This window comes from Dermacentor albipictus, chromosome 10 (genome assembly GCF_038994185.2).
Source record: "Dermacentor albipictus isolate Rhodes 1998 colony chromosome 10, USDA_Dalb.pri_finalv2, whole genome shotgun sequence".
In the NCBI taxonomy this organism is placed as follows: domain Eukaryota; kingdom Metazoa; phylum Arthropoda; class Arachnida; order Ixodida; family Ixodidae; genus Dermacentor; species Dermacentor albipictus.
Genome location: NC_091830.1, coordinates 63,105,422 through 63,123,938, shown reverse-complemented (window position 1 = coordinate 63,123,938; position 18,517 = coordinate 63,105,422). Strand labels below are relative to the sequence as shown.

The 18,517-nt window shown below is 46.1% G+C and overlaps 1 protein-coding gene across 6 annotated transcripts in view; it reads left to right on the top strand.

Moving 5' to 3' along the window:
* Positions 1–18,517, top strand: part of LOC135904197 (synaptotagmin-10-like) — a 368,678-nt gene that overhangs the window by 311,122 nt on the left and 39,039 nt on the right. For all 6 annotated transcript variants that reach the window (XM_065434836.2, XM_065434835.2, XM_070527541.1 and 3 more), the window contains 3 exons: positions 14,193–14,355; positions 15,509–15,720; positions 17,584–17,774. In XM_065434836.2, the coding sequence (XP_065290908.1) occupies positions 14,204–14,355; positions 15,509–15,720; positions 17,584–17,774 (555 nt within the window). In that variant the 5' untranslated portion in view covers positions 14,193–14,203. The remainder of the gene's footprint in view (positions 1–14,192; positions 14,356–15,508; positions 15,721–17,583; positions 17,775–18,517) is intronic.

The window sequence follows — 18,517 nt, the reverse complement described above, 5'->3', positions numbered from 1 at the left end:
ATTTCCAAGGACAGCGCTCCTCAAATGGCAGTCATGGACAATGCTCATGGAATGGCGGCCTCTAATGGCCCCGGGGCCCGGCCTTTTCATCGAAGATGCAAATCCGCTTGTAGGCCGCCCGTGTTTGCTGTAGGAAACTTTGAACCGCGGTTCTCTCGGCTTATTTGCAAGCTCGCAGTAATCGCCGAAGCCAATGCATTCCCGATTACCTTGCTTGCACGCTTGGGTCGGTACAAGAACAATAGCGAATACACAGCATAACATGTGTTCATGACATTCGTGTATACATGTCCGTATGGGCCGGTCGCGACGGTGACCCTCTTTTTCACTTGAGATCGGAATCGATTTGTGTACCGATAGGCGTCCTAGCCTAAGTCAAGGACCAACAAAACTGCGACGTAGCATATCTCATGACTCCCATCGGCGTCAAAGATGCCTTTCCACGCCTCGTTGTTCAAGGGTTCCAACGCATAGGAGACAAGTAGATTATGGTTGTGTAGAACCTAACCACGCCGACCCGACTATTAACTTATGCCTCTGCTAAAAGCCATGCTGTATAATGCATTTCAGGGAATGCGCCGTGTGTGTATTCCCTCTTATTCTCTCTATACCATGCAGAAACAAAATGCCCCGGCGCGCAATACCTCAGTATCCACGCTGTAGAAAATATGCATCAGAAACAACCATAAATATTTATTCTCAAGCACCTAACACTGTTAATATTTGACCGTGTAACGTTATTAACACATACATGTTGTTGAAAGAAAAGCTTTCTGCTTCAACGTGAAATCTTGAATTTTGTGAACTGCTCAGAAAGATTTCTTTTTCTCTACTTATGTTGTGTGTATGTACATAACATTCGAGGTTTTGTCAGTATATTCTTCTCGATATTCTTTGTTTAAAACGCTGCCGTCATTTTAAACACATCTGTAAATTAGGATATATGGGTCAGTAACTTGTAAATTAACACAGAAGCTAGGGAACAAGTTCAGGACCGTGCAAAGAGCTATGGAAAGAAGCGTGTTAGGCGTAAATTTAGGAGACAGGAAGAGTGTGGTGGGAATCAGAAAAAAAAGGGGATAGGTGATACTCTAGTTGATATTAGAAGAAAATGGAGCTGGGCAGGCCATGTAGAGTGTAGGGCAGACAAGTAGTGGGCCATTATAGCTACGGAATGGCTGCCAAGGGAATGGAAGCGCGGTAGAGAGTGGCAGGAAGTTATGTGGGATGACGAAAGCTTAATGGGAAATCAGTGGGAGAGGCCTTCTCCCTGCAGTGGACACAAAAATAGGTTGTTGATGATAATAAAAATGCTGATGAATTAGGAGATGATGAGGAGCCGGAGCCATCCAACAAGCACCGACATCTTTTCGAAAATAGGTAATCAATAGAAATGTGTTTCTCGCCTCAGTCACGGGTTAAATTACTGATAAGAATGAACGCGGGTCTTCGTGCAAGCAATGCATTGTGCTTCATCATTCCAAGGGGATGCTTTTCGTGATCTTGACCAGGGAATTTACTCGGGCTACTTGGTATGTAATCCTTGCAACTTCTATAGCCCTAAATATACAGAAATGGACGTAGCGCATAGCGCTGTGTGTTGTCGTTTTTTTGTTTGTCCCTGTATTCTTAGCGCGGTTCGCGAAGTGGGTCGTGATCGTTTTACCCCACTCTGTCATCAAGATAGGCGCTACTCCACCAGGCAATCATCTGTGCTTCCGTTGTGGATTATTCAGTACCACAGATTCGTTCATTCATTCATTCAATGGTTCAATTTTGCTTGTGCATTTTCGCCGAATAAATAAACACATTTCTCAGTAACCAAAATGCGTCACCGGCAGTCATGCCTCGCTAAAGAGAAATTTGATTATAGATAGCCCTCAGCCATCTTTTGTGGACAGTAATCTAAATAATCTGCTTTCATATATTGGTTTCAATAAACTCTACTTACATTCTGTGCTGCCTTTTAGGACCTTAAAACCATGTGGCATTCGTTTGTGCGCGTATGGTTGTATTTTTACAGCACAATGCGCATTAAATTCTATTAAGACGATTGTATATAGGGCGTTTCTTCCGGCCGCGATCTTTATTTAATTGTATTAATGCTTATTTTCTTTATGTAGGTGTAGTAGGCAGCTACGTCTGCGGAATATGTTTTTACCTTACAGTGGGAAATGGGTATTCTCAGTTTCCTAACTGTGCCTTGGGTTAGCCTGCTTAGACGTAGCCAAACCGCTCCCCTTGATTGAAAGTTATTAAATAACAAAAGGCAAACGCAAAACATAAACAAATGCGGCACACAGCACAAGGCGCCACAATTAAAATAGCGTTATTACCGTAGGCGCATCTTTTCACCTTCGCTGAGCACACACGTGATATACGCAATGCAATCATCCCCAGAGAAACACTATAGTTCGGTGACTGTGAGACACACGTGCAGAGGTTGGTTCTTACACAATATAATCGTAGGCGTGGCATCGCTTCCATGTTCTTCATCCTCACAGGTATGAAACGAACGTTTTCTGAGAAGATGGTTGACAATTTACAAAAACTTTATTGAAGTGTCCTGAGGAACTTGTATTGGGGGAATGAGGTTGGTCTCTCTGCGACGTCGCGGGCCTTCTGGACGGCCTGTAGTTGGTGCGTAAATTCAAAGCTCTTCAGGAAGTCGTCCCACTTGGACTTGTACTGAAGTTCAGAGCCCGCATTGTACGGGCGCAGCCAGAGCACATGGTCGAAGGAGCAGCATGCTTGACTGCATTTGGAGCACGAATGCGGGAAGTTGGGGTCCATCCAGCTAAGCGCTCTGGGGGCGAGGTACGATCTCGTCTGTAAGAGCCTGAAAGTAACGGCCTGAGCCCTGTTCAGTTTCGGGATAGGGGGAGGAAATTTCCTCCTGCTTTATCTGTAATGCGACGTAATCTCACGATAGGGGGGTAAGAGGATCTTCGAAGGGGCAATTCTGTGGCACAGCCGGACCATTAGCTCGAGCGCGGTTCGTGAATTCACGCGCCAGGCAGTCGGGCTGCTCGTTAGTGTTGCAACCCGCGTGGTTAGTTATATCGATCACGCGGGCCAAGGACCACGCGATGCTGTGACCTCCAGTTTCTTCGCCCATAGTACTACGAAGGGATCTGTTGACGATGCCAGCTACGTGTTTAGAAACTAGAGGGGACGAGAAAGCACTGACCTCCATGCGCGAGTCGGAGGAAATGGTCGTCGGGCCTATTGCGGCTTGAAGAGCCAAGGCAATCGTGGTTTCCTCCACCTCGTTCGCGTGTATAGTGTAGATTGACGCCGCGCTGATAAGTGCTCTGCGCCCGTCAACGACCGCGGCGGCAAACTTGTGGCGGCGTCGACGAAGAATGTATCGGCCCCGTAAAGATCGGTTCGTTGAAGGATAGTTCTAGCCCGTGCTCTTCTGTGACCTTCGTTATATATTAAGTGGATGTTCCTCGGTACGGACCCTACCTTTATAACTTTCCGGCGTAATTTAGACAGGGGCTATCTGTCGAGAAGAGCCTGCATAGGGAGTATACCGGCTTCATCAAGAATATTAATGCCCAGCTTAGTTGACGAAAGCCTGGAGATCTGTGCAATAAACTGAGCTTGGATTAATTCGTCTGTGATGTTGTGAATTCCGAGTTCTGGTAGTTTTATCGTGCTGGCGAACTGTGGAATACCGAGTATTATTTTGACGCCGGACCTGATGAGCGTGCCGAGTTTGTTCTTTTCGGTCTTGCTACATTTAAGGAGCGGGGCTGTGTAAGTAATATGACTGATGAAAAAAGCTTGGAAGACTCTGAGTAGGTTGTCCTCCTTGAGTCCTCCCATTTTCCGTGTTATACTTGTGATGACTTTTAGTCTATTGTTCGCCTGCGCGCCTAGCTTCTTTAGAGCTTCTGCATTAGAGCCTTTGGTGTTGATTAAAGTCCTAAAATTTTGATGGAGTTCACCCTCGTAATGAGCTGCCCTTCTCGTGTCGAAATTTCGACTGGCAGCGTTTCCAGAGGCTGCAGGTTCCTTATCCCCTGCCTATAGAGTGTCTGTAGAGGAGGAGTTTGGATTTGGTCGGTGAAAGTTTGAGACCCATGCATGTAAGAAATTCTTCCATTACTTTCCTGTATTTCGGGACAGTGAATTGACACTCCTAGCCTCCTTTCAGTAAGATTCCAACTAGAAGGAGAGCATTTTTGCAGACTATATTGTTACCTCTCGCTTACCTAAAGGAAGGGGTTTCCACATAAAATAAACAAATATAAATAACAACGTAGCATACAGTGGAATTTTATTGCCTTTTATTTACACGTAGCAGTGCACAAATAAAAATGTGTGCCTCTAGAAAAAGGAGTCACTGTTACCCGCGCCAAGACGCGCTAATATTAACTCTTACGTAGTCGGTAAATGCACTACGAGGCAATGTTAAGCCAACCGCAAAATTCAACGTAGAGCTGCTTGGCGTCAAATACAACGCTAATAACTAACTACAAACCATGCATTGTTTTTGTCATTATGACCTAAATAGCTTTTTCTTCTTATCTTTCTGAACGTATTAAATTCTTAACCTGGTGCTCAAGCCGTCTCCACGCGCAATTCTCATTGCCGGCATTGCACCATCCAAGCTGAACGAAAATGCAGCTTGACGAACACGTTCCAATATTTCTCTGCTTTCTTTATAACGGGAGACCGATAGAGTGCTGCGCATTGCCGTCGGAATGGACCGTGCGCGATTTAAAGGACGCCGCCATGGTCTGTCTGCCCTCTCTCGAGCACACGGAAGCCCTTCACCGAATAGTTCAAGCAAAGGCAACGCGTACAAAGCGACGGCTTGGCACTTTCTGTGATTCATCTGTTTGCTCTCCGAACGCAAACAAGCCTGCGTTCTGGGGAATGAAATTGTAAGGACTGCCATCTTGAAATCAACAGTCTTAACGCTGATTCAGCTTATCTGCGACTTTAACCATACGTTTGAAGGATAGTGTCATCGCTACTCCCGAGAAGAATCCTCACTCCATGTCTGAAGCCAGGCTTAGCATAATAGCGGCGTCTACATGTAGCGAAAAGAAACCCCTTTTTTCGCATTGAAAACATCTTTCTGACTACCATGCTCATAGAATAGGGCTTGAGCTTTGCAGTGGCGATTCTTTGCGTTCTCTCATTTTTTTTTTCAAGGAATACTTTCCGAGCGCCGCAGGAAATTTACTAGGTCGCGTAAGCTTGACAAAAGGGGCTCTATGTCTGCATTTAAAAGGGTATACATTTTTTTTTTTGTCATGCAGCTAGTGCCTCAAAATCAAGGGTTCCTTCATGCAAAACGCATGGAGCAGTGTGCTCTGCACGACATTTCACTTTTGCTGCGGCTGTTCATGAAAATTTTGTGAGTTGTCAGAAAGTCCGCAAGAGCAACCCTGATTACTCATTGAAAGTGCTGCGTCACCTAGCGAGTGAGTACACCCGTGGCCCTTCGTCCGCTTTAAGACAAGCCGCTTGCTTTTCCGTTCCATTAATGTTCCATTGAAGCAAAATCGTTCTTTCATCTCAAACAAAATGTAAGCTCTTAGAAATCTCAATTTCTCGTAAACTTTCTCCAAGTATTTTGTTTTCCCTTCTGAACGACCTAAGTTTCACAAAAAAAATAATGTTTACTCCTGCTAGGGTTGATTGCGACAGCCACGGCCGACCGCGAAACCAGCGGTCGTTGCCCTTAGGGGTCGCCGACCCTTACGCAGGTGATCATTGTCGTGTTTATCGCACGCGCAGCATTTCGTTCCTGTGTTTTCTACGTTTGTTGCATTGACAATATTTTTTACTTCATTCACTTGATGATATGAGACGCGTAGGCAACTTTCGTCGGCAACTTTTCCACTGCATTTGACTGTGGAGTGAAAGTGCAGAAATAAAGAGAAGAAATGAGCAGATCACGTTTGTTCACGCACACACACGACGCAGAATAAGCAGCGCTTAGCGGAAGCGCGCTTGAATTGATGAGCAACGTAGCGGGCACGACAGGACATTTGGTATGGTGCGAGCGTAGGTATTCTGGCTAAGAAAAAAAATTGAACGAAACAGCGGAATATGCGAGGTAAAAATCAATCACGAACGTCGGGTTAAATTTTAGTGCCACCTTTCGCCGCAGCAAAACAAGTACGCTGCTAAAATATATAGAATAAACATCGCATGCGTTCAATCTTGACTAAAAGCCGTCCACGAATAACGCTTCCAGAAGCGTTGCCGTTTTGTAACATGCCGGGTGGCTGGAGTATTCGAGCCGATGCCGTAGAAACCCAGGAGAAGAAACTTTATTTTGGCAGCGGAATAGCAGGAGATGTACGCTTTGTTGTTGTTGTGTTGATGTGAAGTGAATTTCAGATTGTTCCCGCGTCGTTTGTTCTTATCCTCGACCGCGCACATGCGCGATCTTATAGAACAGCTATGCAAACAAGCAAATAGATAACTCTACTTGGGTTTGTGTCTTTTTCGTAAACCGCACTCGATGGGAGAAACTGTTTTCGCTTCTGTCGAGAACTGATAAATTCCAAGCAAAGGTTCCGTGAGCAGCGAGGAGCAAGCTGTCAACAATCGTAAACATAAAGCAATCGCAAACAATCGTAAACAACACTTAAAGTTCACGTGACACACATCCAAGCAGCTACGTCCTCAGATCCTTCTCCGCCTCGGACAAAGATTGTAGCTCATTGCTCATGTATTCAATACATCTTCACTCAAAAGTTAATTTTGAAATTAACCATAGCTATAACATTGACGCAATGCATGGTGAACCAACAATCATGCACCAAGATTTGTACGTATGCAAATGCCACGTAGCTGGGCAGAACCTAGGTAATGCTATTTGCCGTCACTTGGAGCTGCTCAGATTATTTTTATTTTTGGATTTCGCCTAATCACATATTGAACCTTAATTAATTAATCAACTTCTCAAATACTGTTTACACGAAGAGTATCAATTAGGAAATTGTAGAGCGACATGAAAAACTTCCGATACAGCTTTCTGTTGCTCAATACGTGCTACATAAAAGCGTTTTTGTGGGCGCCAAGCAAGCCCGCGAATACACGAAAAATTGCCAAGTGACTGGCCGCTCGAGGCACCTTCCGTGTATTCGCGGGTTTCCTTCACGTTCTGAAAAACACTTTTATGCAGCACGTATAAGGCAACAGAAAGCTGTAGAGAGAGTTTTTCACGTCGCACTAGCTTTCTCATGGACAATTTTAATCTAAGTACAATATATTAAATGTCGTATAATTAGTTAGGGCAGATTTTCATTAGGCAGAATGTAAAAAAAAAATCGTCTGAGTATCGCCAAGCGATGACAAACGACGTTAGCTTGGTTCTCTCCAGCTACGTGTCATTTGCATATTTTTAAATCTTGGTGCATGGTAGTTGGGAACACCTTGTATAAATACATATATAGGGATAAAGCGGCTGCCAGGTGCACTAAGTAGTGCATTCTTCTTTTTTTTGCATAGGAACATATATATTTTTGCTGCAATATATCCAAATGTTGTTATAAGGCAATAAAGCGTGATGGACTCATTAATGGCCGAATTTTGCGATTCCAGCTTGCGAAATGGGCAATTTAGAAGGTTTCCGGGTCATTGCGATGTTCGTGGTAACGACTTCGCTGAAGGGGAGGTAAAGTTAGCCTTAGCAATCCCGATTACATTTCGTGCTCATTTATGAAGCCATATACTAACGCTATGGTATATAACATTGTGCGTGCCACTAAGGCAAGCTACTGGTCTAAGCAGAGATAACCTTCGTCGGCGCTTTCGTTCGCAAGATCCCCAGTTTCGATCCAGCTTACCGCTAGAGATATGCAGAAGCCGCGCAAACTATTTACACAGATTGAGACTTGGCGTAACCTTCGTGCAACACTATCGCCATCAATTGAAGTCGTAGCGCTGGATTGACACGGACAACAAAGACGACAGGACTGCCGCTAACTGTCAACTAACACTTGATAGTTGGGGCACGCCCTATCGTCTTTCTTGTCGGTGTCAATGCGGCGCTATGAGTTCATTTGATGCAACTAACCAACTAGCCCGAAAAATCTGCACTCCTGGACTATTGACATCTTAGTGGACTTGTAGGATAGCCATGACTGCCAGAGCCAGAGCAACCTGCATGCCACAGGCGCACTCCAGCATCGTTTAAGCAACGACAATAATGCCAATAGCAACGACAATAATGCCACCTGGGCGTACGTGTCGCGTCCCAGAGAAAGTACTGTTGGGCACTTTGTCATTGAGTCCCAACGACATGGCGAGTAGCGAATGATCTTTTGCACTCATCAGAACGCTTTAGATGGGCCCGCCCGTCGCTCCGCTTCGATATCCAGCTCACATTCGAGATACAGACGCGTCCATTCAGACGCGCCACGTCTCAGATTGCGACATTCTTGCGTAGCCAATAAATTGTTTCACGAGGCGTCCCGTCCGAAGCGATACGAATAATCAGGCAGGGTAAATGAGGATGCTTTTCGAAATTTGCGCTCGATGCGTCAGCAAGACGTATTATGCACGACCAGGCAGTAACAAAGTATAGAAAGCAGAGGAGTGAGATTTGTTTCTTCATTCGGCTTCTTATCTGCCTCCGAGGCTGTTGCATGTAAACGTACCAATCCTCAATCCTACAGATATTTATTCCTTGGCCAACTAAGCACGCAGCAGCATAGATACATCTGCAACTCTAGCAAGCAATCCTCAGCTTCCACGTGGGCACAGGGCCCGCTCAGACTGATCAATACCATTTCCCCGTGCTTCTTGTGATACGAAGCCGATTGAGATCGCTTTCGGTCTTTACCTTTTATAGCATAAGCTTTTATGGGCTCATTCAAATAGACGTATGTTGTCCGCCGCCGCCACTGTCTATCTGGGCTATCGGCAGGAGTGAGAAAAAAATATCCAGTTTCTTCCGGGATTTAACCCGGGCTCTCTGCGCGGGAGTCAGGTACTCTACCGTTGCGCCACGCCAGCGCTTGCTGCCTGCTGCGGAAACATGCACTATGCAGGCGTCCTAGCACGTGAGGAGTCCCAAACAAGCACTTCAGAAGCGGCGTTTTGCGTTGCTTACCTTGGAGGCGAAGTTCCGCTGCATATGCATCTAACAAGAAACGCACCGAGAGTGCACGATCAGAGACAGTAGATAACATGCAATCTTGAGCATCATCTTATTTTTGTGTGATAACGTTTTTTTCTCGTATGTTTGTCCTCTTGCGGCTGCGCATATTCAGCGTAACTTCGCCTCTATAATCAAAAACAACCTAGCTCACGCACGCAACGGTTTACTTGTGTATCTCTCCTCGTTTTTCGGCGTAACTTATTCCACAAGTCGTACACGTCTTCACTGATCTGACATCGTTGCCTTCTTACGCTTTCTGTCCTCGTTTCGGCACTCTTATATGTCGCAAAACAACGCGCCCACATTGCACAGAGTTGCCTAGAACCTCTTAGTCATTATATTGGCAGCACGTTCTCGGAGGCTTCATTAACGATAGCGTGCCGTCACGTTTTCGGAGGCTAACCTCTCTGATCCTCCGAGACTACAACGGTAACCTTGCTTGTTCTTGTCATCGGTTGTTGTTATTGGAATCCATGGCGCTTCTCGCGTAGAGTGTGCCAATCTTTGCTCTCGGTCCTCTTCTTTCTCTCGCAATGGAGAAAAACGATGCTGCCGAAAGAATGCGTCGAGGACGCACACGCGCGGAATGCTAGTCGATCTAGCGAACGTTCGTAATCACATTGAAGGTTGTCAGTGCTTTCGCTAAGAGGGGTTATGCCAAGCTTGGTGCGGGGCAAAGTGCGTGCTTTGAGAAGCGATCCTGCGGCTGCAGACAGCGTTGTCGTTTGTAATTACTAGGTGGCTCGGAGAAAATGTTCATGCTTGCGCTAGTAAACGTGAGCGGGAACCCTAACCTCGTTCTTATTGCACCTCGCAAGTAAGAGGTTGGCCTTTATAATGTTCTTAATGAAAACGTTCTTTAATGAAAGGCGTTCTTTAATGAAAACTAAAGAGATTTGCCTGGCGGTTCACCTGCAGCATCTAGCTCTGGTTGAATACCATGGGGAATGAAACTACACACAAGTGGTACATAGGACATGCGAGAAGCTGACGCACCAAGCACACCTCCTCACACAACATCCAGATATGAAAATATTTCGTTGAAAGCAGTGCGTCTGGAAGAAAAAAAAGTTAAGAGCAGCTTTGCGGCATGGGTCACCCATGTGACCTTAGTTGTTGGTCCAAGTGAATGTTTTAGCTGAAAGTGCAATTCTTAAGGTATATTTAGTGCAGACAATACGGCAATCCTTTGGCGTGTAAACAGGTTGCAATAGCAAAATAAATCATGCATCTATTCTCGTTTATGGAATGCAGGGCTCAGTCGTAGTCCACCGGCCTACTGTTACAGAAGAGCTATTTTGCATTGGCAACGTTAAGGCGAACACGGCACAATGGTTTAATCGCATTATGGACTATGCATTCGTCTCGGGACCCATAGACACTATGAATGTGCAGCTTTGAAACTACAAACAAACAAACAAACAATCTAACAAGGCATTTCACGCCCATTTGTGGCTGAGAATATTCGGGATAGAAAGAGTGGCTGAGAATATTTTATAGTACATAAATTCACAACAATGAGGCTTACTTAATCTACCTTGCGAACTAGGCAGGAAATGAATTTAATTTGTAGGCCGAAATGACAATCAGAGAAGCCATTTAAAGGCGTGTCTGTTCGAACACCATACATTTCTGGCTATTGTTGCGTAAAAGGAGCTAAATTTTTCGCCTGTTGCTGACTGTGCTACGCGTGTATTGAATTTCTAGATACATTACTTTTACCTGGCCCGCCAGTAATCTTCTGAGTGAGTGGCCATGTTTACTGCGACCCACATCGTTTTTGCGCCACGAAGTAAGATGGCAGCAGTCTGTGCAACAGCACTAGCACAGTACTTTTCGTAATCTCATTTGCGTATAAGCGCATTTTATTTAAACATATTTATTATTTTTTATTGAAGCAGGAATGAAATCAGCTGACATAGTCACCTATATTGGTGATGACTACTCTTTTCACGTGATAGAAATAAGAATAAAAAATTGGAGGACGCTTAAGCTTCGCCTTCAAGAGTGGGACGCGACAGCGTTCCCGTCGACCCGCCAAGGGGTATAAGACAATGCGCTACGGCACAGCAATCACTTACGATGCGCCCCGCATCGGACTTAGCGCCCACCTATCACGCGGTGAGCGTCGAGCAACGCAGCGTTTGGCGCGGCAACGAAACGTGCGCCTGAGCGAACGAAACGAACCAAAGAACTCGGTGTCTCGGAGGGGAAACGATCTACGCCAGCCAAACGTCGTGATCGGCACGGGCAGAGAGATAGATAGTAATCTAAAGCGGAAGCACGGCGAAGCGTCGTCAGGGGAGAGGGAGTCCCGCGACGCGCCTGGCAGCGGTCCCAATGCGCGCGCGGCGCGCCTCCTGTCGGGGCAGCGCCGTACATTGAGAGGAGGGGGTCTTCTGTGTTTGCCGCAAGATGGCTCTGCGTGTGCGGAAAGCGCAGAAGAAATGCAGCGGAAACGCACTTCGCAACTCGTGTAATTGTGACTTCTGTACGTTACATGTTCATAATTACCGATATACACCGCAGTATAACTTTCCACGGCTCGTTTCGAAGGCAACACCGCATTCACTAGAGGCGCGTTTGCACCGCTTGGAAGCATCGAACTCGTGGCTGAGTGGTAGCGTCTCCGTCTCACACTCCGGAGACCTGGGTTCGATTCCCACCGGGCCAATCTGGGAAGTTGCTTTTTATTTATGAAGCGCCTGCCGTGATTTATCGCTCACGGTCAACGCCGCCGACGCCGACACCCGACGCCGACGACACCGGCTTTTCTGCGACACGAGCTCCTTAACGCTATCGCGTTAAAAGAGATAATAAGAAACGCCACACACTACGAAAACCTACAGCGGAGCTAGCTCAAGAACGTAAGGGAACCCGAAAGACGGAACTCATCGGAGACTGCATCATGGGCTTGTGTTCGGACTTAAGTATACACGTATATGCGGGACTGTGTTTGTGTGTGTGTGTGTGTGTGTGTGTGTGTGTGTGTGTGTGTGGTGGAATCCTTTCTCGCACTTTGTATATTTTCTAGTAAAATGATAAACACTTCCTAAACACCGAGAAACTTCTCTGTGTTGACATAAAGCTTCATTTCCCTCTCATTTCTTCTCTCTGAACAGGGTTAGTGGTCGCTGAACGGATAGTCTAAAGCAGGCACTGTGTTTGCATTTGCCCACAATGGTTCAGTATACTTCTCTATTTAAAATGTTACGGACATGTGAAGACGCATTTCAAACATTTGGTGAGGTACGATACAGTATACGGGTACACAGCCCGTATAGGCATCGGTTTGTGAACTCCGGTGAAATATACTTAATTCCTGAAGGGGGCCCTACGCCCCAAGTTGTGCATGTTGCTTTCATTCCACGTTTGCTTACTGTGAGACTTGATCCGTCCAGCGCCAATGAAAGTGCCGAAATCAGAGCATTTGTTATTTTAATTTGCTCGTGATATCAGTTTCAGTGCAGATTGCTGTGTCATACATCAACAAATGTGACGCGAAGGAACGTGGGTTATGCTGTTCGTTTAGATTCGGTCGGCCGTTAGGAATATATTGAGCGTGTTTATGGCGTACATACAATGACAGCTTTAAAAGTGAGAACGTGTTCTATGCGTTCTAAACCTACCGAGAGTTCACACATTTGTGCAACATGAATTAGTTTCATTTGCATCGGACATTGGCTGCACTGTCCAATTGTGTACAGTGAGAATACAATGCAAAAATATGCAATTTTACGCAGCACGGCATATGTGAACACTGTACAAATTTGATTCCGTATATTTTTGACCAACATCCGATGGCCAAGTTGCGTTTGCAGGCGCCCCAGCTAGATGTCGCCACCATGTACAGCGAAGCTTAGGTCCTTGCCCTTATGCGTGTCTCTTCTGAATCGCATCTCGTCGTCTACGCTTGCTGCTGAAACGTGCGGAGAACACTCAGCTTTACCAGTAACAGACGCTACAAACTTGGCCTTGATAAATGCGATGAGTCTTTCTTTTGCCGCGCTGCCGCGCGTAGTTATTGCGATCACGGTAAAGACCTCATTAAAGTAGCGCAACTGCGGCTTGCGGCGGGAAGGCCACAATGAAAAGAAATATTCTAGTAATGCAGCACGTAAGACGAGTTTTGATGCGAAGCAATGTAAGTCCGGACGGCATGAGCGAAATGAGAGAGGACGTACCTGATTCTGTCGGCATCTTTTTGTATTTAAATTGTAAGTTGCATAACTCTTGTCTGACTATGTCTATTTTCGTAATTATTTTTTTTTCATTCACCTCATGATAACAAAGGCACACATCCTGATGGAGAACATGGCAGGTGTAAAACGGTCGCAGGGCTCATGTAATGTGATGATACGGGCAAGATCACTGAGGTGCCGTGCTGCGTCTGTTCTCAGCAAAGAAATATAGGCGCTTTCATTACCTTCATGTTCCTCACGGGCAGCTTTCTGGCACCTTCGTTGTTGAAGATACCGCAGCGCCCCAGTGGTTACGGAAATATCATGCAGTTGCACCTTTTATCCAGTTTTACTCGACGTGACGAAGCCCTGCTGTGTCTTTTCCGAGAAGGCGTTTTCTTTGCGAACGTCTGTTCATTTCTAATTTGTATGGCGGATGGTTCCGTTATGTGATACGTTTGCGCAAAAGAAACACTCAAACACCTCGTATGTAACATGCCACCATGTTACCATGCCACCAACTTCGTGGCAATCGCAATAGATAACGGACCTTTTACATAATATCCCCATGCGTCTGCAATGAGCAAAGCTAGAAAGATGCTACTGCGTTTTTAAAGCGCACCAGCCTATATGACTGCTTGTGGTGAATTGAACGCTGAAACTCTCTATTGCGTGTGTGCTGTGAACTTAGATCCTTCTTCTTAAGTCTCAGTCCCCTTTCCAACTTCACTAGTGTAGGGTAGCCAACAGGACCCAGCCTTACTAACTTCCCTGTCTTCGCTTTATGACTTGCCTCTGTAGTTTGGTGTATTGGTTAGAAATAAACGATTACAAAGCCAATATTTCTGTACTTTCTTTTTTTTTCATTGCAGAACCGGCGGACATGTCACTGCTACTGTTGCTACTGGCGGCCATATTTGTGTTCGCCGTGGTGCTTGTGGTGACATACCTGACGTACCGGCGCCTCTACGACAACCTCCAATTCAAGCCGAAAGTGCTTAACGACAGCCCCGTCCACGTGAAGATCGCCCCGAGGTAATAGGAGAGGCAATGAGAAAGTTAACCCGCTTCATCGTTTGATTATGCAAGCCGAAACAGCGTTTTTAGGCGGAAACAACATAAAATGTTATCGTTATTATTTTTCTTCTCTTCTTATATATTCTTCCCCTTTTCCCCTCCCCAAGCGTAGGTTAGCTAAGCGGGCGCATCCATGCTTAACCTCCTTGCCCTTCCCTCTTCGTTTCTTTCTCTCTCTTGCCTGTCTTGACACCTGCCGCGGTGGCTTAGCAGGTGGTGTGGCGCTGCTAAGTGCGAGGCCGCGGGATCGAATTCCGGCCGCGGTGGCCGCATTTCGGTGGGAACGAAATGCACAAAAAATGCCCATTGCGGTTTTGCGAGCACATATTGCTTATAAAAATCTGGCTTTAATAGAATCTGCTGAATATCGCAACGAGAGGAAAACTGCGCCAGAGAAGCGTCACCCCGCAAATTACGATTCTGTTTTGGAGATGCAATCAAACGCAGATTTTCACTTGAAGGGAATTCGTCACTTGACAAGTAATATTTTCATGGCGCGTTAGTGACATTTCTCATTCTTGGAATGTCATTTTGTACAGGACCTTCAAATTCAAAACCTCCCCATAAAATATCTCAGAGTTTTAAACGATTTTAACACCTACACTAATGTCTAACTAAGTACAGCGTCGACACACAAAAAGCAGAAAACAGAACTTGAGCATCTTGAAGCCGCATGAAGTAACGTTGTTCGTTTATTGAATCAAAACGGCACTTCATAGCAGCATGGATGCTTCACGTGGTCAGCAGTACTCGAACATGGAATGTCGCTGAAGCCAACGTGTAAACAAGGAACATCGTCATCGTATAGGTCAGCAACTGCGTCAAGCCAGCAACTGCATTCCTTTCAGGGCCGATAAAGACACGTTGTTTAGTCGAAAGGTTAGCTCCAGCTAGATTCCTTGTTCTGCCCCTGTTTATAATTTGTTTGTGGTCTACAGTTAACAGCGCCAGGTATGATTTACCACTGCGGGTATTGCGGCCGTACACCGCTGTGGTATCTAGGCGAGTACATGATCCATTCCAAATCATCGTCCACATTTCGTTCAGTAAATCAGTCCCCAAGGCTCGCGCTAACTTAAGCGATTGTTCTTTTTTGTTGCTGTTCTTTCAGGTCTCCCAGCTCTTCTAACGTACCATCAATCACAATCAGCCATAGCCTTCCCGAGATGAAGGACGTAGTGGCGGACGGGGTTCAAGAGACTGCCGGCAAGAAGGTGGCTCCCCTGAGGCAGATTACGCTCCCGACCGTGCCTACCCGCCATCTGACCTTCCAGAGGCAGCTGTCGCACCGTCTTGATCTCTCCACAACTGTGCCATTCGAAGGTAATTTCAAAAGAGTGCGAATGTGGCGCTCCTTGGTGATACATAGTTAGATGTGCAGTGCGTGAACGTGTTACCGACTGCCTCAGTAAAACCCTATTTCAAGATTTCAAATGTGTTAGACATTAGTGCGCATTTGTTCTCGGCCGAGTTGCTGCAGCTGCTACAACACGTCAGCTTTAGAGCGATACAAAGACGACAACGCAGTGTCCCCCGTATTGCCATCCTCTTTTGTCATTCTACGCCACGCTGAAGCAGACATTGCTTCAAAAATGTTTGGTCAGCAGTAAGCAAGGTTGCAAAAAATTTTGTGCTGCAGTGGCTTGTGCTTTTTCTGACAAGCACGGATTCGGCACATTCCGCTGCAACGTTATGGGGTTCAGTGCACCACAAAACTGACGTGCCCGTGAGTACGAGTGTATACAGAAAAGTGTGCGCTAAAGAATGCTGTTAATCATTGCTTTGTGTGTCTACTCCCACTGGTACTGAGTTCATACACTAACTTGAGGACTGTGTATTGGTTGGCAAGAATAGCAGAACCTGTAATGACGTGTCTTTCACGCATAGATATGACACGAAACTGCAAGCAAATCATCTCGCCGATCGTCATCAGCGAGGTAATCACCTCGCCGATGACGCTGCCCGACGTGCCCAGGCTGGCTCGCCGACACTCCTTATGCTCGCCGACGCTGCAAGAGAGCTTCGCAGTCTCACTCGTGCAATCACGTTAGGTTGCTGGCATACACCACAGAACTCTAAGTGTCGTTTACACAGCCTCGACCCATCACTGAAACTTACATTACCAGCGAACCTTCCACGACGTGACGCAACACTGCTGTGTCGGCTGTGGGTAGGAGTAGCATTCACCAACTCCTACAGCTATCGTATTGGAATGGCGGATTCACCAATGTGCGCTAAGTGCAAGTGTGAAGAGACCATCAGTCACCTTCTGTGCCACTGTTCTCGCTTCGATAATCAACGTGAGACTCTCCAGTGTGCCTTAAATAGACTGGATGACAGGCCATTTACGGAAGCGAAGATCTTGGGAGCCTGGCCTCACAGTTCATTGGCCCAGAAAGCAGTTAGAGCGCTTTTTCGCTACCTGAGGTCAACAGACTTGAGTGCCCGACTATAGACATCCTACACTGGGTTCTCTCTCTTCCTCTTTCACTCCCCATTCCCCTCCCCACGTGTAGGGTAGCAAACTGGACTCAGTCTGGTTAACCTCCCTGCCTTTCCGTCTTCCCTTCTCTCTCTCTCTCTGCAAGCAAATGAGAGTGTGGTAGAGGAGTTTGGTTCAGCTTCTTCACAGGTGGTGTCCAACATTTTTGAGCAGGATTTGTATAAGCTAACCCTAAACAGGATTGTCAAAAATAAAGCCCGTACATGGGGATCTATAAATTTTTGACTAAGGGATTCTCCGTTTTGGCGTACTAGGTAAGTCCCATCACCTCACGCACTCCCCCCCCCCCACCCCGCCCCGCGATAGTAGTACAAACAGCACTGACTTTGAGAAGCATGAACAAGTTACATGAAAATTTCAATGTACCTGGTCGGTTTGTCTTCCTGTATAATACGAAAATCTGTTGATCACGAATGTTCAGCATTTTACTTCTGTTCGTTAAACACAGAACCCCTCTAACTACATGATAGTTAGAGTTAGTGATAATAGGCATGAATTGGACCTGATGCTCATGCGACCCGACATAATTTCTTTCTCGGTCCGCTCTCTTCGTGCGAATGCGAAAATACTTGCAGTAATTGTGACAAATTCATCCACGTTCTATAGCGGTCATCAGACGGGTTGCAGACGTTAGAAGGCATCTTATGCTTTCTCTCCCTCTTTTCGCAAATTGCGTTCTCCAGTGTGCAACATGCAACAACGTGAGAGCCTCGGCACCGTGGGGGCCATACAGCCGGAACTGTACGACCAGGAGGGCGTCACTTCCGGCGACTCGAGGCGCGAGTCTACCGACATGATGTCACAGGCAACGACCTGCGGCAAGCTGCACTTCGCGCTCAAGTACGACATCGACCTGGAGGGACTCGTCGTGAAGGTGAGCTTGGCTGGTGACTTTGCATTGAGTTTTGCGCCCGTTGCTCCAGATAGAGTAAGAGAGAAAAAAGGAGCGAAGGTAGGAAAGTTGAATAGGCTGCACCTGGTTTGATACCTTACACGGGGGGAGGAAAATGCGGGGAAGTTGAAAATTGCAAGAAAGACAAAAAAATGTAATAGAAGGGTGATGGGTGGACACATAAACTGCGTTCATCGGGGAATGAGAGGTGGTCGCAGAGCCTAAGTCGTCTCACTGCGATCTTTTTCTGTTATGTTCTACATAATGACGCGGGCTATGTGATCAAGGAATGCATTTCTGTCTTAAAATTATAATATATGGCATGCCCCCTGGTGATTTAACGTTTGCGTACTCATTTCCGCAATCCATCTACTGTTTTGTGTCCCGGTTTGCACGCGTAAAGTTATGTCCCCATGGCATTGCCTAAAATAGATGCTATAGAGTGACTCAATCATGCTTTTCAAACAACAAGATAATCGGTGTCCAGTGAGTGCTTTTGCAACTTCAAAACCACCCCTTCCTTTTCGCTGCCGTGCTCTCTCAATAAATGCTTTCCTTGATTCAGCTGTGCGATTTATTATTCCGAAATAATCACTTTCTTCCTTGGGTACGCTTAGGTGACTTTTTTCTTTCTGATATGGACACTTTGCGTAATTCGTGAGATTTCTTTAGAAACAACATCATCACTGTCAGCTTTTCTTAACTATAAGGACATCGACGACTGC